Source organism: Metopolophium dirhodum, chromosome 6 (genome assembly GCF_019925205.1).
Source record: "Metopolophium dirhodum isolate CAU chromosome 6, ASM1992520v1, whole genome shotgun sequence".
Taxonomy (NCBI): domain Eukaryota; kingdom Metazoa; phylum Arthropoda; class Insecta; order Hemiptera; family Aphididae; genus Metopolophium; species Metopolophium dirhodum.
The window spans coordinates 17,550,255-17,574,543 of NC_083565.1; the positions used below are offsets into that span (position 1 = coordinate 17,550,255).

The 24,289-nt window shown below is 24.6% G+C and overlaps 1 protein-coding gene across 3 annotated transcripts in view; it reads right to left on the bottom strand.

The window, feature by feature from the left end:
- The window catches only part of LOC132946332 (ATP-binding cassette sub-family C member 4-like), a 38,019-nt gene that overhangs the window by 5,883 nt on the left and 7,847 nt on the right, over positions 1 to 24,289 (bottom strand). Inside the window, exons 2-5 of one of the 3 annotated variants that reach the window (XM_061016290.1) lie at positions 17,074 to 17,160; positions 12,936 to 13,046; positions 12,736 to 12,870; positions 1,836 to 2,046 (exon numbers count right to left, since the gene is read on the bottom strand). In XM_061016290.1, the coding sequence (XP_060872273.1) occupies positions 1,836 to 2,046; positions 12,736 to 12,870; positions 12,936 to 13,046; positions 17,074 to 17,150 (534 nt within the window). In that variant the 5' untranslated portion in view covers positions 17,151 to 17,160. Of the gene's footprint in view, positions 1 to 1,835; positions 2,047 to 4,527; positions 4,739 to 8,138; positions 8,344 to 12,735; positions 12,871 to 12,935; positions 13,047 to 17,073; positions 17,161 to 24,289 lie in introns of all 3 variants that reach the window. The other 2 variants (XM_061016291.1, XM_061016289.1) reach the window with 2 other exon arrangements.

The window sequence follows — 24,289 nt, forward strand, 5'->3', positions numbered from 1 at the left end:
AATATTGCTATAATTAACTAATATTTCATTAGTCATCACTTAATAATATTTTAAATCAGATCCAAAACATTAAAACTATAATATACAAATCATGCAAAAAGTCAAACGTTTTATTTTTTACGTTAAAATATTATCAAAGCTCAAACTAGCATGCACAAACAATACAATTTACAATTTATATACACACAATTTAATTTATGCAAATTATTATTATAATAACTATTTGAAAATCTCGGTAGGCAAGCTGCAGGTAAGTGTATAATGTAAATATATATGAAAAACGGATATTTAATTAAAATTATTCAGATTTTCGGAAAATCAATTTTTAAAACCAAAAATTTAAGAATAATAAGGAGAATTATATTCAGGTATTAAAGTCCAAAATATAGAAGTTATTATTTACATATTTGAATAAAAAAAGGCATAATACTTCTAATATAGTACACGTGCTTGTAGATATACTAATACTTAAGGAACTACAAATACTATACCTAACTAAATTAGGTTACATTATTAATCAAAGTCACGCAAACCAAATTTGCATTAGGTATTCAAGAAATTTACTCACATATTGTTTCATATAAAGTACATTCACTATGAAAGAAAAGCATAAATAATAATAAGTATGAGTAATCCAAACATGTTTTTATTTTTTTAAATTGTACAGGTTGTTACAGGTAAAATATTTAGTTTTCTTGTTATTATCAAGAAAAACAAATATTTACAATCTGTATAGACAATACAATAAGTAATACATATTATAAAATTTACAAGGCTTGATGGCTTAAGTGAAGGTTAATATTTCATTACAATTAAAATTGAATTATTCAACTGATTAATTAAATACTCAATCAAATCAAACTAAATTATTTTATTCTAGGATAAAATGCATGAAATATATTTAATTATAGTAGAATCACAGGATAGATTAAATTCAATAAATTCTGCGACAGAAAATGAAACTATTACATAATTTTAATTTAACAGATACAAATATGATGTAATATACTAATATGTATGCATTCATATCATTTATTCATTATTGGGTTTTATCATTGGTCAGAATTAATTATAAAATAATATAGGTAACAATGATTTATATAATAATAAAATTATAAATGGTATAGGTACCTATTATAGTACCTATATGATTAATCACATGTTATATTATTTTGATCCTATGTCAAAAATGATTGTTTTACATAGATCAGGAAATTTTGTATATTCTTACACCATATTAACAGATGCACGAATATAAAATCAAGAAACAGTAGGAAATGAAAACCTAATAAAAAATAATAAGCAATAATTTATACTAATCAACTAGAAAATAAATAACATCCATTAGGTAACTATTATTATAACAATTAGGCCTGTAATAATGGACCTAATAATGAGCAATTTTAACAGTAAAATTATTTATTTTCCTAGGACTTAGGTTATCTTAATTTTAATTATTGATTATTATTTATTACAAAACAAATTTTTCATGTGTAATAACATCGATACAAATAACCTATATAATACGTATACTATATAGCATTGCATGTATAGTTTATTTATAACCATGTTTATTGTACGTATAATATATATTAGGCTAATTAGATAAAGATAACAAACATGGGATTACTCGTCATAATAAAAAATATTAGAATATTGTTTGATATATGTATGAATAATAATAGTTATGATACATTAACTATAAAGAATATATAATTAATTTTAAGTAAGTAATCGGAAAAAGAACAAGATGTGTTCTTTCCAAAGCTTTCAAAGAACTCATAGTCAAATTTTAAAAAAAAAAACTCTTTAAGTTTTGTTACACATTTATATACCTTGTAAAATATTGTTGAACAGCAGGCAACTCGAATCTTCATCCCACAATGTATGATTTCTAATTGTGTTGAGTGATATAAGACCAATGTAGCAAACATGCTTAACACCAAACCAGATGCATAAAAATATGCATGTCTCAAGTCTGTGTGTCTGGACTCATCAGGGTCAAAATATGCTAACAGTCCGCCGATGAGCAGAGGCTGAGACATTCTACATAGGTACACACATACAACACACACATATATAGGTACATACATAATATAAACACATCACGCATTTTGTTGTACATTAAAACATTAACAAAAATAAAATAAACAGATGTATAATCCTAAATACGTTTTACATGAATAATAAATAGGTAGTACAATATTTTCAATTGTCAACCTAAATAATAAATACAAACAATAATGTCCAAAATGTCTATAAACAATTCGTATATAATTCTCCTTTTTTACTTACCGAAAAAAAAACAAAATAAAAATATATAAGACATTACACTATACCCACACATATTGATCAATTATCTAGACTTTGATAAAATAAATCAATAAAATGCTGCTGTGTGTTCGTTAATTAAATAATTAATATCAATCAGTATAAATGTTTTTCGGTCTTGAAACAGTTGCTCGGTCACATACAAATTTAGTAACTGAATCTACCAAACTACTCGTAAGTAACAACCAAAGTCCAAGGATGTATGATAGAAATATAGAAGCGGTTTTGACAAAATGTTTTAGCCCTAAATTAGAACCATGGCACAAAAAATTGTTATTGTCCTCTTACCAAGGAGTTTGCAAGTGTATTTAGTTCGTACTTAGGTTTTATTCATGTTATATTTTAAAATTTAAAATAACCATAAATAAATGTTTATTTTTTAATATAAACTACAGATCAAAAGGAATTAAGCATGTCCCAAGTGGAGGAGAGGACTTTGCTACCTCTCAAAACTGCCATTGCACAAATACATATCCTAATAATGTTAAAATGGTATCATTTAGGTCATAAGAAACAAACAACATTTTAAACTTTTAAAAAAAACATAAATATTTTTGTCATGAAGTCATGATTATATTAGGTAGGTTTTGGCTTACTTATGAAATAATATTAATGTATAGGTTATTAATTTTTATATTATGTAGATAATTGTTTTTAGTTTTTATATCTAACTCATTATACCAAATGCCTATATTACCAATACATTACAATATACATATATACAAATATGAATAAAACCACATTGTGTCTTAATAATTGTTAAATATATAGTCAAACATTAAAAGTCGGTAAATTAATAGGTAACACCCTAAATATTATTTTCTTACTAAAATACAGTAATTTAACTAAATTATATAATTACTATAGTTTTTTTGGTTATTTTATAACAAAATAGCTATTAGTACTAACTACAGAGTATTTGAATTTAGTATGATAAGTGCAAATATACTACATTATACATGTGAATATAATAATTTACACAACTTGATAGATAATTAATAAATTATCTATTTAAATATTTTTTTAATGTCTATAGTCTAAACATCCAACTAAAGATTTAATTTATTTTTCACACATGTTAAAAAAGCCAAAACACAAAAGAATATTAAGAACAACTTAACTAATGCATAGCAATAAAAAAAAAAAAAAAATATAGCAAGTTGACTACAAAAGATAACATTACAAAAGCTTATTATTTTGAACTAATAGTAACCTACAATGGAACATTTTGATCTAGATTCCTTAGATAGTCCCATTCATAAAAAAATGGTTAATTATTGAAATGATTGATGAATTATGATTATGATTTGAACTATTGCACACAATATGTGTCCATAATATTTATTATATTTTGTAACTAGTATACATATTCTGTAGTTATGAATATAAGTTTAAAAAATTTAATCAAGTATTAAATTAGAAATTATAGTTATTTCTGACCAAATATAATATACATTTTATAATTATTTAAAAACAATAATAATATCATCTTATTTAAGTACAATTATTGTTACTATTATTTTTATTTGTATATACAAATTATAAACAATAATAATAAGGTGAACAATTAGATTTGAGAAAATATAGGTTATAAAATGTTTTGATTCACATATTATAATGTTAATAATTATTAATTTATCTAAACTGAAATTAATTTTAACTTACAACACACTTAAGTATCATACTGTTATTATATTGATTAGAATTAACTAGTCAAATAGTTTATAACTGCGTTCATTAAAAAGGGTCTATATTACTTTATTTAACTCATACATAAATAAAACATCAATTGATTATATTAACAATGAGGATAAATATTTCTACACCTAATAATAACACCATCTTAACCACATAAATCGCCATAGTAACATTTTTTTTAAATATGTATTGAAGGAATAATAATAATGCTAGTATATTACAAGAAATAACTTTAATTTATGAACTTCAAAAAAGGTATCTACCAGAGTTAAAATTAAAATTATAGTCAATATTTAGATTGAAAATTATGTTTTCAGTTATAGAAACCAAGTATAATATACAAAACAGATGTAGAAATAATACATTTTTTAAACTTTTAGTGTATACTCAAAATTAGATTAAAATGCTATCTTTTGTTTGCCAGGAAAATGCATTAAGCAATCACACTCGTGTTGGGTTAATTAAATACTGTTATTGTGAAAAGGACCGCAAAGGTACCTTATTATAAATGAGAAAACACGTAGACACGCGCATCTTCATGCCCATATGTGTGGTGAGCATGTCGTAGGCGGTGAAACCAAAAGTCTTCAACGCAACGGCTCCCAACAAGCAACTCCCATAAAATATCCCAAGATGAGAAGACTGATCTGATGGTATGTCTGGTTCAAATTGTGCGATTATACGACCCAAGAAGATCGGCTGGCATACACTATATAAGTCACATCAAACACAAAATATATTCTCTAATAATCAACACGGTTAATTAAAAAAAATATATCTGATTTGTCATGTCCCATATATATTTATTATGTTCTTCTAAAGTATAACAGAAAACCAATTTCTTTGATGAGTACTAACTTCTAACTATTATTAATAAGGAAATAACTAAAATATACTAAATAACATTTAACATTAGATACAGCCATTACAGATAACATTCATTATTAATTTCATTTTAAAAAGGGTATGTGGAAAATTTATTAATTGGCTTACTTTAAACTTTTGTAGTTTTGTCACTTGTGTTCGTAATAAAATTTCATAAACATTTCATAAATTTAAATCAACTATTTTATTTTTACTAAAAGGTTAAAAAAGAGATAGTACTTATGCACTTAAGATTAAATTGGCTTTGCAAATATTTTCAGAGTTTATATAAATGTATATTAATATGCGTACAATATACAATACAAATTATTAGTAAACTACTATACATTTAATTAAAATATCTTAATTAAGCACAAAATGAAAAATGCATGATATCATAAACAATAAGATTTAATACAAATTTATTGAAATTATTATATATCAATACTAATATTATTATGTAATATAATAGTATATATTTTATTATTTTATTATTTAACTTTTAAAAGATTATCAGTAGCATAAAATGTTTGAGTGTGCATGCAGTACTTTTAAACATCTTGATTTTAGATTAGATTAAAAAAGTATAATTTATTGTTAATTTTAAAAAAATGCATTTTCATTTGCAAGTACAGTTTACTTTAGATACATCACACCAAAAAAAGTATAGAAGAATTGTAATTTTAACTTATGCAATATTAAATCTAAAACGGAGTTATTACCTATTAGTTATAAGTTCCTAATTGAGCATTTGTAAAACAAATATTAAAAAAATTATAAAAAAAAAAATTGAAAAATTAATTATCTCTTCACATATAGGGTAAGTATCTTTTAAAGTTGGAACAAAAAGGATAATTATTATATAAATACGTTTTTGTGTATTTTCATGAAATCATAACACCTTGTACATTCTAATTATTTAAATATGATACATGTTTTCCTATGTTATTTTACCCAACAGATGCAATGAAACAATAAAAAATATGATTTAATTCATTTTTAACAAGATATTTTACTTTTCACGTTGTACCTTAGTATTGGTATAAACTTTTGATACTTTATTCAAAAGCAAGAATGCCATAACTCGTAAGTAACAATTTCTGATATGATAAAATTATTCACACATTTTAATATTAATGAATTCACAAAACAAAAATATTATTTTTAAGTCAATTTGTAAATAAAAAAAAAATACTTTATACATAATTTTTATAATTAGCATGTTGGAATATTTTGCTTTGTGATATTATGTAAACCGGTCCTTGTTACTAAGCCAAAATGCCGTCAATTATAATTTGTACTATGTACTAAGATAAAATGCTATATCTTCAACAATACTTACGGCGTTAGTGCTTAGTATAGTATATTTGCGGCGTTGTTACCTAGTAACTACAAATTTGTCTACGATTTACAGCGTTTTAGTTATTTGATTATTGTTTATAATATACTTTTGGAGTAATATTTCAGACATATGGCATATTTATCTACACAAGCTAAATTTTACAATAATTTATTTGTTTTTATTTCATTTCTATTTTTTTTTTCGGACTTACTGTGTTTTTGCTTATGACGGCAGTATTGGAAACTATACATGAACAATTTATTACTTTTTGTTATTAAATGTTTTTTTTAAGCCAATGTATACCTATATCATAGGCTCAAATAGGGGGGGGGGGCTTTTAGGACTAAGCTTTGCCAAAAATTTCCTGCATTTTGTTTTAAGATTATTCAATATTATCAAAGTAAGGCTTTAGCCCTCCCAAATCCCAAACACTATTTACGCCTATGACCTATATCTATAGATGTATTTAGCTGTTTAAATATTTTAATCAAATATTATGCTACCATTTAAAATGTCTAACTTTAATTGTTGTCAATCATTAGGTACCTATTATAAAATAATAATTTATATGGATTTGTTCGATACCTACTCATAAATACAATACCATTATTTTCTCTAATAAGTATGTATTACAATTTTATTGTAGAAAACCACTCCTTTACTGAAAGTGCTGCATAGATTTGATGTATACAGTATACAAATAACATTATACAGGAAAAAGACTACCTATATTAGAAACAATTAAAAATGTAATACCTTCAAATCGAATATTTTTGTTTGAAAATCATAGAAACTAAACTTAATAGATACTACAATATTACAACATACTTTTAACGATTTAAAAAAAAAAGTACAGGCAGTTAAATATTTTACACGCACAAATAAATAAACATATATTGTTTAAATATAAGATATTATATAAATAATTATTATTATTAAAATTAAATTGGTCAATGAATGTTAAGAGAATTATCAAATAGAAGAGCGCTAAAATTATATTTGATTAAATTTATGTCATTAAGTATATTCATAATATTATTATTATAGTTTAAACATAGTAATATTTACCACACAAAAGTATTAAGAGCCAAAAGGGGAACCTAATAATCCTTGGGTTGGATTAAATTATCTCTAGCATGTACATTTATCATATTAATATTTTGTGAACTATATGATGTACTCATATTATAATCACTTACTAAATGATAATATGTACCTATAATTAATTTATATAATATACCTTCCTGAAAATAGAGTAAAAAATCATTATTTAAAATACTATAATGAACTAAATCATGATTATAAACATTTTATATTGTTAATACTTCTATTTATAAATAGTATATTATACTAACACTTACTAACAATCTCACATAAAATCAATTCAATTTGTAGTATATTTTATTGGAAAACAAATTTTGAATTTAAATGTGAAGTCATATTAGTATGTTATAAACTAAAATTATTAATGCAAACACATATTGCTATCAATACAATAACAAAGTTATAGATTAATTTTCTATATTCAACTTTGTAATAATATATACAGCATAAATTAAATATTCTACTCTTCTAGTATGAAATATAACAGAATTTGTGCATGAAGTAAATACAAATTTTTGCAAGCTTATTTTAATTGGTTGTTAAAAATGCAAAGTAAAAAGAAGATGGAAAAAATGAATAAGTCAACAAATAAGCAAAGATCACAACATCAACTACAATGCTATGTAATATAAGACTGCTATTTTTATATATAAATATATATAAAAAAACCATCAGAAACTACATTGACAAAGAACTTAAGAATTCATCAAATCAAAGACCAATCTTTAATTGAATTATTTCTATCTAATATCATTATTTTTTCTAATTTTGACAGATTTTTTTTATTGGTTGAGTGTACCTTTGAGTAGATAATAGTGGTCACAGCAACACGTATTTTAAAACCGATTTCAACTTGACCAAGCATATATTGGTGCATTCCAATTGTGCACAATAATGTAGATAACAGCAATGCAATTGCAGCCACAGTTGCTGTATACAAGTCAGTAGTGGATGGTGAATCAAAATGACCAATCAGGTAACCAATAGATATGGGTTGAATCATCCTGAACAACCAATACAAGGGTAATACAGATGAATAAAAAAAATATCTGTTAACCAGTATTCAGAAATCTAAGAAAAATTGGTTCTTTAGGAATAGAATAAAATGCTTAAAACAAAAATATAGTTTTTACTTTATAACAGTTAATTTTTAAACAATACATTTTGCAAAATAACTTAGTAATTGATACATTACTGTATTATTATAAAATTTCAAACACAGGGACATAATATTAGGATATATTTTTTAATAATAAAATAAAGCATAATATTATTAAAGTTATAATCAAGTGTAGTTAACAAATAATTAAAAATAAATACCAAACTCAACTCTAATCCCTAATAATGCTTTCTATAAGGTTTAAAATAAAACAAATGAAAAAACAAAACCAGGTTATAAAATTCAACTTGCATTCTATATGTAAACAAAATTTAATTTTAACGGAAATGCTCTTTTAGTCCTATCTACCTATAAAAATTTACAATTTGATACATATATAAAAAACTTTAATTTAGATAAAGTCTAAAAAAAGGAAATATAAAAATAAAAATTTAAGATACTCATGTAGTATGCGACCTACTGGGAAATATGACATACCTGTAATATTCTTATAAATGCTATATTTCTATTTAATTGTACTATGGGAAAGTACCTGGGACTTGAGTCATTATGATAAACAACATTGACAGTCATACAATACTATAATGGACATTATGATAGCTGGTAAATATCCATGAAGACAACAATAACTTACTTTTTCTGAGATAACAAGAACAACACGGAGACAAATGTTGTTGTTATAGCAATATTAGCAATATAATATAACACTTTAAAATACTTGATAATGATGATTAGTCAGAGATATATTAGGTATGTTTTAGTTATATAAATTCAAAATTGTAATTTAGTAGGTAGCATACACTGTTTTTGGTAGATAAATACACGTGTATAGTTTATTGGTAAATAGTTTTTTACGTTAGGTAGCATATATACATGAGTACCAAATTTAAATTAATAAAAATGTGTTATTATGTCTTAAGTTAAAAATATATGTAATCGCAGAAAATTAATTAATTTTGAACAGTATATCTAACTTATAAAATATATTGTATTCAATTATTTGATTTTTGTACATAAAACCAAAATAAAATTAATTTTAAAAGATCAATGTAATTTTAACATTATTTATATATTGTATATTGTAGAGATAATGGCATAAAAATGAATAAGTAAGCATAAAAATAAAATATTTAAAAAAATATACACAAGCACTAAAATCTAATAAATGATAATTGTACAACAAGCATTAATGCATCAGTATGATAATAATACTTTAAATTATTTAATGGTTTTGAGGCTGAAAATATTAATATCTGAAAAGTAATACTAAAGTCAATTTTTCAATAATAATAGTAAAAATAGATAACAGAATTCATAAGTGTAGTATGAGATTGCTAATAATATATTATATTTCTGTATTATAGCTAATGTAATAACATTATTTAATTCAACATTAGCCAGATAATATTAATATAATTCAATTTTAGTTATTATAGAAGCCAAATATAAATAAAATAAAATATATGTTAAGAACGTCTGTATATTATGAACTTATTAAAACTACTGTAGTACTGTCGAAATGTGGAATAGTACTTAACCTAATGAGTAATAACATATTATTTTTATTATTATTATTTTACATGAATAAATATACAATCAGATCTGTAAAACTTTATTTACAATAATAATATGAGCTTAAATAAAATGCATGACATGAGTTACATGAAAAAAAAAGTAACACAGCAGTTACACTTTATATTTGATTTTTAATTTGTTATATTTTTTAATAATACTATTTAAGTTTAAAATATTATCAAATTAAAAAAACAATTTTAATCTATTCTTAGGTAGAATTTTAGATTTTAGATTTTTATAAATTTATTTTTTTATTCTCCCTCTACAATAACAATAAAAACTAGATCACTGTAAATACTATTCTCAGTTTGTCATCTAAAAATATAAGTAAAATGTATTAAAAATTATTAACCGTATTAAAAAAAGTCATTATCGCCAAAGATAATTATTAGTCAGAATCATATACAAATATAGCCAAAAGTCAAATCACTGATTCCTCTGTGCAAGTTTTAATGAGGACAATAATGATGATATACGAGTACATAACAAAATATCTAAAGCACATTATAATTCCTGGTATAATTCAACTATATAATATATAGAATAATAATACATGTTTTATACAACATTTCTTTTATGTAAGTAAAATTGGACAAAAGGTAGTTCAATGTCGAGCGAATATTACGTGTGGATCAGAGGTTATGTCTAAAGAAAATTTAAGTATATTATATTTAATTATTTTAAATATTTTCTTAAGTCAGTATAAGTTTAACCATTTTTAACAAATGTAACTTATAACTAGTCCGCCATATTTTTGAAATTCTTAAATAGGTATGGAGAAAATGAATGAGGAACCAGCTTGTATTTAAATCTTCAAGCCTTAAGTATAACAATGAAAATTAATTATATGAATTTATAACTATATTATATATTTAAAATGTTTTTTTTACCAAATTTGTTAAAATTTGACTGCCAAACAATTATATAAAAAAAAAATTGTAAAAATATATTTTTTATAATTCATAACAGCTTTACAAACAATTTATGAAGAAGCTTATTGACACAGAAACAAAAATTGTATTATTAGAAATTGTGAAAATCATTATTAAAAAGGTAAAAATGTGAAATGTCTAGAAATAGATTAAAATTAATCTAGTTATTTTATTTAATCAAATCATTTAACGTAGTAAACCATGGATAATGTACAATGGATAAGACCACGGACTTCGATATAATGGACTGGTAACGAGCAGGTTATCAGTGGCCACGAATATATTATGTACAAGAGGCAAAGCGAAGGGGATCGCAATAGGAACCCAGAGTTTACAATGCCATCCATATAAAACACGGAATAAGATACAAAATTTGAAGACAAATAAAACCACCGGTAGCGCTGAAAACATTGGATCCCCAGTGTGAGGAACCTTTTGGTGGCTGTTCCCTGACCCCTCCCCATGCCGTTTCTAGTCCATTATACCTTAATGTGTGATCCTATTCATTGTATATTATCCATGATATAAACATTAGGTAATAATTTCAAGTATCTTTAGTTATTAATTACATATCTCTTTTCCTCAGAATATTGTATTTTATATACAATGATTAATCAATTAAATTTGAATTAAAATTGAACACATCCATTACAAATTACAGTAAATATTAGTTTTTACATGTTTCATACATGATACATATACCTACGAGATTAACATATTCAATGGTTTTACTTTTATTATTTCTAACACTAGGTTAATAGTTCAAACAAAAATAACATTTTTAAAAGAATGTTATAACGATTTTCAGTTTTCACCAAGTTTAATGAAAGTATAATATTAAAAAATAAAAAATAAAAAATTATATGGTTTAATACCTTCATCCTCAAAACAATAGTAATTTTTATAATGAATCATGAATTTTATTTTATCACATAATTTCTAATGACATTTAGAAAACAGTAGTATAAGTATCTCTATAGTATTTATTTTATTTTACAATATTCATTTTTAGCCATGAAATATATTTTTAATCTATGGTATTTCTAGTTCATATAACTACAACAAAAGTGAATACCTTTTGAATTTTCTACTATATCACTGTATTTTTATGTCTGTATAAAAGACTAAAATGACAAATTATGTAAAGAAAAGTAGGTACCTACTCTTAAAATTAAAAGATGTACCTACCACTAGATAATTATTAATTAATCAGTTTCAGACATATATTAATAAAATAAACACCTATTTAATTATATAATTAATCTAGGAAATAATCGACTTTAGATTCATTGACATAATAATTCAAATCAATAACCTTGAAGTAAATTATTATTCTTTAAGGTAACAAAAAGTTCATAAAACTTAATTAAATCTTTTACTTTTATTCATATATCAAGTGCAAATTAAATCTAACATAACCATTCCTAGATAATTTAAAATGCTGTCACGTAAACTTATTTAAGGTCAACTAGTAGTTGTTGTAAATATATATTTATTTTATAACTATCAAGATACAATAAAATTGTGTTCATCTAAGAATAGTATATCCCTTTCTTACTTAGGTTAGGGAATGATAATATTCTTATAAATTATTATCTCATATAGTTAATAGTTTGATTAAGTATAAAAATGATTTCAATTTTTATTTTTTAACCGTCATAATATATTGATTAATTTAATACTTAACTAACAAAATATATATTTCAATTTTTAAAAGAACTAAACAATCAAGCATCTAACAACTATTTAAAATTTTATAAAATTCTTACCTTAATACAATTTCAACAATTGAAAGTAAAAATCCATATAACATTAACTTAGGTCCAAACATTTGAAGTAAAGCTCTTAACAAACTAGGCTGTCGATTTGACTGTTTTGCTTTAGCTAATTCTTTTCTCCATTTCCTTAAAAGTGGAATATGTATAAATATATTTGATAAAGTTCAGAAATTTGACTTTTCTAAATGTACTTTTCTAATTCATTTCCTAATGATGCTGAAGAATGATCATTTAGTGTTGTATATAAATCATTTACTTCTAAATCTCTTTTTCGTCCAGTTTTAAAGAGCTTTAAAGTCCACCTGAATAAAAAAAATTAAAAAAAATAATTAGTAGGTACTTAATTTGATTAAAATATGAAACAAATTTATATTACTATATTATTTAATTAGGTTGGGGTTAACAAGCAGTATATTCAAGATATTAGCTTACTAGTATATTATACATTATTATGTTTTCTAGGCCTCATCATTACATGTATATTATATTATATGACAGAATCATGCTATTGCTATAATATTACTTTTAACTATAATTATATTGATAAACTTTAAATTAATGACCTGTACAAAAATATATTCAATGCTGTGCAGTTTCTGATTATTAGGCAAGTTCATAAAAAATTAAAATCATCAAAAACGTTAAGTTAACAAAAATTAAAGTAAAATTACAGTTTTGAAGTGATTTACATTGTTGAGATATTGAGAAACGTCTAGATAATTTTAGAGGAATAAGCAGCAATCCACACAAAATAAAAGATATTACCTTATATAAGACATAAGTATAGGAACTAGTAGGAACTTTTCTGTAATGCACTTTATGTCGTGGTCGCATTGGGATTATATTAGGCTCATAACTTTGATGTATAATACTAAATTAATATAATAGATAGGGTGCATTACATCGAAAAAAAATGACTTTACAGGAATAACTCTCAAGCTTTGTAGGATTGTCGGATTTTAAAGACTATTTTTTTATCTGAAAGAAGAAGACTTCCTACAGCCTGCATCGATCTCTGATTTTGTGTTTTATTTCAAATAGTTGTATTAAAAATTTGTAAAAAAAATGCTTTTTATCTTGTAATTTTTTAGACATATTATTAAGTTTGAGAATAAAATATTGAAAAACAGAGATCGATGCGGGCTGTAAAATATTCCCCTCTAGCAATCAAAAAAAAAAAATTATGAAATTTGGTTGATTCTACAAGGCGGTATCGTTATTCCCGCAGAGTGTATTTTTGAGAACAAAATGGCACCGGCACCGGGCGCCTTAAATGTAAAAATAAATAATATCAATGTAGTGTTTATTGGTAAGAGGCTTTTTTTCCATTATTCATTTTTTAATCATATTTTAATTTAAAATATTAATTATCAGGGTTTGTGCTGCTGATACAATTTTAGCCCCCCCCCCCCCCCCCCAGAAAAATGTGCTTAGATGCACCTATGCGACTGTTTTACTTTATTTGTAACCGGCTATGTAATTTCGTTAGAATTGTATAGATGTAACGAAAATTTAATGGACATTACTTTTGATAAGTAATTTCTATAATACGACGCATATTAATATTACTGTTTCAATTTGTTTGAAGTATAATAGATTTTAAAAAAATAAAGGTTTTAAAACTATGACCGTAGGGCGTAGATACATGCATTTTTGACTGAATGTTTATATTCTCATTTTATATACACCATCATATATTTAAAATATTTTGACTCTTTTTGAGCTGTTTACGGGCATTGTCAGTTTTCAATTTTTTGGTTTTTTTTTCTACAATTATCAATAAAATATTATATGTTGGGTAAAAATACGTTTATTATAATTTAATACAAGGCTCCTGATATATTGTTACAATAGCAGTTAAAAAATATTAAAAATACATAGGCACAAACTTTTTTTATAAGCATTTTAAGTTCGAATTTTGATCAAATTTATCAAATTTAAAATTAAAGACAAGATTCCACGTAAATAGGTTATAAATTATATAAATTACTTTATTCACAATAATATCATAGGCTGGTCTTCGCTCAAAATCGTTTTTCTTATACAATGATATTATATAATTGAATTCAAATTTAACAGCTTCCATTATAGTGACCCACTTGTAACCTACTGTGCAGCAGAGCGACACCCACTTGCCCACCTTTGAATATTAAAAATACTAAATCGATATTTTCGTTAAGTACATACATTGTAGTTAAAACGGGGCAGCGCGTCGATTTATTTTAATAGATATCTTAAAAATTTCAAAAAAAACTAAACACTTGAAAAAAAATTCTGGTTCCACTAACGTTTTCAGAAATAAAAATACACCACATACGTACAACAAAAATTAGAAAATATACTTTAAAGGTAGGTAATTATTATTTGAATAGGGGAACATTTACACGTATAAGCTAGGCAATTACCGCAAGTTCGGCCCAATGACGTCATGCGTATTTTTTTCAATTACTCATAAGTCATAACTCATTGAATAATGAGAGTAGAAACGTAAAACCTATACCATTATTCTTAAAATTGAATATTCTTTTCAAATTGAAAAAAATTAATTTTTGTGTTTTGTGCTCCTTTGATTATATAAATAATATTTTAATTTACCCTTCTAATAACGTTTCCAATAAAAAGGTCGTGGGACTGGAGTATTTTGATTTTTTTATCTACGTATTAACACAAATATATTTTAATACTTAAATATTAATAATTGTTTTATGTTATATCTCTATAACTATTATTATTGTTAACTATTTTTTTTAAATTATACCTATATTGTATCTCTACCATCTCTACTAACGTTGCTTGTCGAGTGACGATTGTTCAAAGAAATTAAGAAACTACAGAAATACAAAATACGAAATTTTTAGTAATTCCATTAAAATTTCTGTTGAGGAACGAATAAAGGAATTCCATTGCTTTAATCTCTAAGTAACTTACCCAACATTGTTTAAACTAAATACTAATAACCTAGACCTAGTGTGAATTAAAATCAAATTCTACCTTTTTTTTCCGGCAAAGATAGTTTACCCATATTAGCAAAGGGGGAGAAGCCATTAACACCTAATAAAATAATTTAGAGTTCAAATAGCCTCTCGGTTGTTTATGTATAATAACAATTGTCAATTGTGATGCACTTCTAATAATTGATATAATTGGAATAATAATATCACACAAAATGTACGTGTAACATTACCACTAAATGTAGTACCTACTATATAAGCATACTTTTATTATATTAAATAATTCTTGAATACATTGATTTATCATTATTTTAAAATGTAAAAGTTTATATTTAGTATTCTTTATCTTTAATAATCGTATGTAACTGGAACAAAAAATAAATGTATTTATCGTGAAGTGGGTACTGTGTATAATATTATAAGTGTTTTTTTTTTTTTTTTTTTATTGATCTTAAGCTTCGGCAACTATGGCCATTAGCTGTAGTGGTTTATTTGTGGGTTGTTAATGTCAGTAGGGGGAGGAACACGTGTGTGTTGGGTTTGGCAGAATTTTTGATTGGGCACCCGTAGGTATCTGGCATGCCCGGAGAAAAATGCCACCCGGTGGTCGAGGATCGAACTCGGACCGGCTGTGCCGAATCCGACGCGTTAGACCGCTCCGCCACCTCGTCCCCCTATAAATGGTGGGGAACTTAACACTGAACGTACCTATTATGAAATCTAAGTAAACAAAGGAAAATTTCAGAGAATCTAACTAGGATAGTCTGGAAGATAATAGGTACCAATTGTGCAGAACTTATATCTTAGGACCTTTTACAAGTAATGATCGATCTGGTCTAAGGTGCAAAGGTAACATAACCATTAAAAATATTTTGTTTTAGAGATAACAAGGCATAGGTACTTACCTATTTTGCTTATACAAACATAAATATTGGCATATTGCATTAAATTATCTATACACCTATTTTACTTTAATAAGAAAATTATATAATTTAAAAAAACATATTATGTTGCACGTGCGTGCTATTTAGTAAAATGTTATCTACGTATTTCCTGTTTCGTATATTTCAAAATGAACACATCGTTTTTATTCGCAGTGTTTTTGATTACAAAAATCACGGCACATTTAAAAAAAATACAATTAATTGTTACCACAAACATTTTGCACACTAACAATTGATAATTATACCAGGAGAACTTATACTAAACACGTTTTTGTATTCCAAAATGTTCACTATATTTAATATTATACCGTACCGACTGGTGATATAATATACAACCCATTAAAAATAGATGCAACTAAGAATTAAGCAGTACACCAATCAGTTATTTTGATGGAGTAAAAATGTTTATGTATAATTTATTTATAATAAATTACCCAAATGTGAGGATTTCAAAAATGTTGGCTTTCGCTCTAGGATGAGGAGGCCGCTCTTCTTTAAACCCAGCGTCCATGATAATTTACCTAAAACAAAATAAAATAAAATATAAATTATTATTTACTAATGTACCAAAGTACATGTACATGTAGGTACAATACATAAATATATAATTTTCAAACATGAATTACGGCATTCAGCTATCGTAACGTCAATAATATATTATATTAAATAATAAATATACTGTTCCCTGTCTATATAATTTTAATGTAGCGTTAATAAATAATATATGATTATAAAAATGCTGATTTTTGATTCAGGCTTAAAATCTATGATAAATCATTTGATTTTAAAAATAATTCAAAGCAACAAATTTATAACCTAGGCAAAAATGACTATTTAGGATTTAGTTGAAACTTGAAATTTATTGTATATACAATTTAGGGCTATGAATGTATTGAATTTACAATGATATAGATATTATTATGTAATCCAAGGTTCTACAAAGGTTTTTTTAATGGCAATTAAAACTCAAATATCTAGTCACATTTTTTTATAAGCATCTGAAGATCAAATTTTGTCAAAATAACGAAAATAACAAAAATGTGAAAATTATTTTGTAGTTTAAAATGCATGTAATTTTTAACTTTAATAACTTATGCTTGCAAGTTGAATACAAGTTTACTCATAAGTTGTTCTTACTGCAATTTAAAAAAAAATTCACTTAAGCTATATTATTTTTTATGAGCGTTAGAAGTTTAAATTTTGACGAAATTGGATATTCAAAAGTAAAATATCAATTTCTCTTCGCTTGGTATTTTGTTTAAGTAGGTAATATAAAAAAGGTGGGTAAGTGCAAAATAATTTGCTAATTTTCGTGATTTTTCAGTATTTTGTCAAAATTTGAACTTATAAATAAAAACTGTGACTAAGGATTTTTAATTTTGATTTTTAATTAAATTTTCAAGCTGTTTTACCAAACAAATAAAATTTTATTGATATTTGTAGAAAAAAAAACTAAAAAAAAATGGAAACTGAAAATGTCCGTAAACAGCTCAAAATAAATCAAAATATTTGGAAAATGTTAAGGTGTATATAGAAATTGCTAGTATAAACATTCAGTCAAAATTGCATGTACCTACGGTCATTTGTTTTAGAGTTACACAAAAAACCAAAATCGATTTTATCGAAAACAGATTTTGCGTGAAAGTTCCCGTTTTTCCTTAGTTTTTCACGTCGCTTTTGAAAACTACTGGGAAATTTTTACCCCGCAAAGTACCAACTAGATTCACTTTCCTATCAGAAAAGTTACTGTTGCAATAATATTTAATATTTAAATAAAAAAAAACCAAATGTTCTCAAACTAATAACTTTAAATGTATTTATGTTATCAAAAAAATAAAAATACAGTGTGACGTCTTCTTAATAAAATTGTTGAATTTAAATTTAACACATTAATATGATTCATTACAGTGACTTATTTAATAACCACATACACAGATAACTTCTATACAGCAGTGCAACTTCCTCGGTTTTGTTATTTTGCTGTATAATATACGATTTTTATACGATTTTTTTTGAAAACTATCAAACAGAAAAATGTGAAGTTCTAATAAGTAGGTACAAAATGTACGTATTATAATCTACATAATAAAATGATATAGATACAACTGTAACACGTTGCTTGAACTAAGTTAAATTTATAATTTATTTCCACCAATTCCCAATGTATACAACTACCTACCTAGGATATTATTAAATATTAACAGGTGCAAAACATTTTAAATAAAAATTATCTACGATATTTTATTTTTAAATATAGAAATCTATATTAAATTATTTTAATAAATTAATAACAGTAATAAAAAGTCGAAATTAGACAAGCAATAACCCATTATCATTCTTATAATACAGTTATGTATTCCAACTCAAGCAAATTATGAGATATCCAAACTTAACGAACAATGAAGTATTTAACATTTGAACGAATTGGAAGAACAACCTTGAATACTAGAGTAATTAGAGAATACATACGTTATGCACAACAAAAGTAGACATTGAGCAAAACAATAATGAAAATGTTCGTTCATTGGAACTATATGTATATACTATATAATAATATGTCAAGGACGTATAAAATCATCACATATAACTGTGCAAATCCAAACTATTTACATACCTATAATATTATGAGTTCCAGCTATTTAGTTGATTACTAGGTAATAGATTTAAGTAAAAAATATATTATTATATGAACTTTAAAACATTTACTGATAACGAATTTTAACCTTCGATAACCTCATTAATATTATGTATAACCTACCAAAAACTTAAGCATTGCGTAGATATTAAAAAAATTACGCATACCTATATTTAATTACCTATTATATAAGCAGGTGAAATATGAATCACTAGTATGAGTACTTGATCAACAAATCGTTTTAAGGATATAAGAAAATAAAACATATAGAAGCTGGATAGCAGACAAAGATACTCATATCAGAGCAGTATATTGATGATATTTAGTGGGTATACATTTAACATTAATGAATAATGATAAACCGTCATATTTATAAAAAACTATTATTTATATAATATAAAAATTAGACAAAAACAAAAAATTACTAGGTATTAATAGAATAAAGGATTAATTAAGCTACAGATTAACACTAAATTTTTAAATAACCACAAAAATAATCAATAAAAAAAAATAGTGAAGAGTTAGTCCCGTATTCTTAATAATGAGTACAAAAAAATATATAACAAAAATCGTCGTCAAAATATCAAGCTTATCATTTCACCCAAATCTTAATTTACGTTATTATACTTATAGAGCAATAATCCAGCAATTGCCAATTAGTATAATGATTAAAATAATAGTCGTTGATAATTTAAATTAAAATAATAATAGCAAGTTGTTAGTAAAAATTTAATTTATTTTTTTTGTTTTTATAATGTGATTATTTTTCAAGCTGGTGTACAGTTTTTAGGACATGTAAATAAAAATTTAAATCTTTTTAACAATATATAAACAAATATTAATTAATAAGTATTTATTATAATAATTAATGTTATAAAAATATAACGAAACATTTTTTTTATAATTTTTAATTTCGTAAACTGCAAACCCATTTAAAATGTGAATTACCTACATATTATACGAAACGTAATATCTCATCATGGTTCAAAGTTTCAATAAATCACTTTTTTTATAAAGTAAACGAAACTTTTTAGGTATACTATAAAGTTACGATAAACTAATTTATGTATCTTAAATAAAACAAACATCACATCAGTAAAAAAGGGACCATCACATTGTTCAGACATGATAATTTGATTTATACTAGTTACATAAACTTTATCACTGTTAATAAACTCAGTTATTTATTATTTCACTATAACATTTACGTGTTGCACAATGTTTGCTCTTTGCATAATATTATGTCATTAGCCACGAAAATAATTATTATCACTTAGTGAGTTTTATCAAAATACCTACATCAAAAAATGAACAAACGTAAATTGCGCCCAATACCTAATACATTTTAGGTATACATTTCTATGAAGTAAATTTCGTCAAGCAGAATTTTAATTTATAAATTTATAAGTAATATTATACTCATGATAGTATTACCCCGAGGACATCATGGCAAGGAAGCTATCACTGTCCTCCAAAAATAATTTTTTGGGATGGTTAAAATAAATTTGGTAATTAATGAAAAATTAAATTTGGGCGGGTATATTAGTTTGTTAAAAAATTTTATGAAGTATGAATAATACCATAACGATTAAATCGATAAACATTCGGCTTTTACACGCATGTACATAAAATATACCGAAAAATTCAATGTCACTTATAGAAACTATGGGTGCAATATACTACCTATACCCATTTTAAAAACAGAAAAATTCCGGACGCAGTTCACTATACTATTTTACTACATGTTCACTATGGAAACAATTTGCAATCACCCGAAAAAATTCAGTTGATTATTCAGATATTTTAAGGAACAATATTAATATTATCATAAAAATGTATTAAAACAACATTTGTAAGTAAGCATGATTATGATACAAACTGAATCCCATTTCGATCACCTCAATACAAAATAATATTAAAATTTTTTTAAATTTTCAAGCAATTTTTAATTCTTTAAATCATGAAAAAAATTCTAACCTAAGATCGTATTATAATGTAATTTATTTACCTATATAGGATATTATTTGCACTTTCAGGGCTGCAACTCAAAAAAGGTGGGTAAGTGGATGTCGCTCTGCTGTACAGTAGGTTACAAGTGGGTCACTGTAATGGATGGTGTTAAATTTGAATTCAATGATATAATATCATTGTATAAGAAAAACGATTCTGAGCGAAAACAGTCAGTCAGCCTATGATATTACCAAGTATATTTGATGATATTATTGTGAATTAAGTCATTTATATATAACCTATTTACGTGGAACCTTGTTTTAAATTTTCAATCCTTAGTTACAAAAGTTGAACATTTTATAAATTTTTAACCACAAAATAATTATTACATTTTAAATTTGATAAATTTTGTCAAAATCTAAACTTTAAATGCTTATAAATAAAAATTGTGCCTATGTATTTTCAGTATTTTTAAACTGCTATTGTAACAATATAACAGGAGCCTTGCATAAAATTTTCACGCTTTTCTACCCAATGAATAAAATTTTATTGATATTTATAGAAAAAAAATTGAGAACTGACAATGTCCGTAAACAGCTCAAAAAGAGTCAATTTATTTTTAAAATTTTATCGTGTATAGAAAATGCTAATACAAATATTCAGTGAAATTTTCAAGTATCTACAGTCATACGTTTTTTAACTACAACATAATAAGAAAATCGTTACACGAGAAATCGAGTGAATATCAAATGTTGTAAAAATATGAATTTCAAACGCTTATAAAAATTTAATTTGACATTCTTGTAGACATTTTTTTTTTTTTTGATAAAGGTAGATAAACTTATGGATATTCTTGTATTACATTTTCAAATCTTAGATTTAAAAAGAAAAAAATTTATGAATTCTCGACTCAAAATAATTTGCTAATTTTCGTGATTTTTCCGTATTTTGTCAATATTTGAACTTTAAATGCTTATAAATAAAAACTGTGACTAAGGGTTTTTAATATTTTTCAAATGTCAGTGTAACAATATAGTAGGAGCCTTGTATTACATTTTCAAGCTTTTTTACCAAACAAATAAAATTTTATTGATATTTGTAGAAAAAAAAAAACTAAAAAAAATGGAAACTGAAAATGTCTGTAAACAGCTCAAAATAAATCAAAATATTTGGAAAATGTTATGGTGTATATAGAAATTGCTAGTATAAACATTCAGTCAAAATTTCATGTGCCTACGGTCATTTGTTTTAGAGTTACACAAAAAACCAAAATCGATTTTGAGTAAAAATTCTCGTTTTTCCTTAATTTTTCTTTTGTTTTTCACATAGCTTTTGAAAACTACTGGGAAATTTTTACTTTTGACCCTCAAAGTACCAACTAGATTCACTTTCCTATCAGAAAGGATACTGTTAAAGAAAATCTAAGCATGTTTACTGTCCTAAAAGGTGATGACAGACACAAAAATAAAAAAATAAAAAAACACACATCATTGTAAAATCAATGCATTCATCGTTCCACTCAGAATCTAAAATAAATAGAAAAGTGAGTAAAGTGACCAATTGTCTTTTTTAGGTGACTAAAAGCGACTATTTAAATAAGCACAAGCAATGCAAAAACCTGTGTACCTATTTGATTGCCTTTTCCCTCACGTTGAAATGTTATTATTACTGCAAGAATCCTTTTTTAAAAGCCACGTATCTTGAATTGTACCATGATCGGATAAAAATATGATTTAATTTGACACACACCAATACAAAAAAAATAACACTAATTAATTGACGAATTGGAAATTTTCACAGCATAAAAACCACTTAAGGTTATAGTAGCACATAACAGTCTTCAATGTATCCATAGGTCAGTGGTCATACAATATAACCAGAAAACAGATTTTTTATAGTCACTTTAACAACCACAGAATAGGTGAAATCAGAATGGATACTCTCCAGACCTATTTTGTGATAAAATCACGGACTAAGATATAGTTAGTATATTATATATCTTAGTCCGTGGGTAAAATTAAATGAACAGTCTTAAGAATTGCATGATTTATTTCGGTTTCTGTCTCAAAACATTATAATGAACAGCTATAAGTGAGATAAGTGTAGGTATATACATTTGCCATAATAATAATTAGTTACCAAATCAATAAAATCAAAAATTATTTGTATCAGAAAAGGTTAGCACGGGGTTAGCATAACATAGACCTATTAAATTAGCTCTTAAAATGTTCTTAATTAGTTGTAAAAATATACTTAATACCTACTATATAGTAATAATTTATTTCCAAATCTATTTTTTATCAACAACAATAAAAGTTAGTTATTTGTATCAGAAAAGGAAAATACCTATCAAATAAGCTAGGTAGTAAAAAAGAGTATAATATTCATGAATTGGTTGTATAACATGCATTAAAATATCTCGTAAAATTTGTACTAGTATTACGATATATTTAATATATATATATCAATATTTTTACGTTATCATTTATAAGTTTAAATTTCATACAGTGCGGAAATATCTAAAGATAAGTTTTTTTTATAAATACGTGATAATATAGTATTATATTATATATTATATAATTAGATTATTAAAAAAAAAATATGATTAATTATTATGTACCTATCTTCATTTTAAATTGTACGTAAAAGAAAAAAAATATTAACTAATTTAATGTATACCTAACGTGTATCACGTATGTCATATTATTTTACAGTATTAAACTTAGTTTCAGAGACATATTCTTGTTTTTTGTTTAGTTATATAAAAACCTTGATAAACTTTTAAAATATAATTAATATGAAAGACCGCGATTACCATTGTGATTGCCATTGACATAAATGATGAAATGTATATCTAATGTCGACGAACGTATGGTACTGTATGTTACTGTGTATAGGTAGCAGTAGTTATAACTTATAACTTATAAGAAACCGCAACAGAAGAATTTTTTGTCTCTACTACCTAGCAGTAAAAAAAAACCCAGTCGACCATAATATAATACTTTCATATTCAATCCTAAGTCCTAACAGTTTTAGAAATATGAATACTAATTATTTAGTAGCTA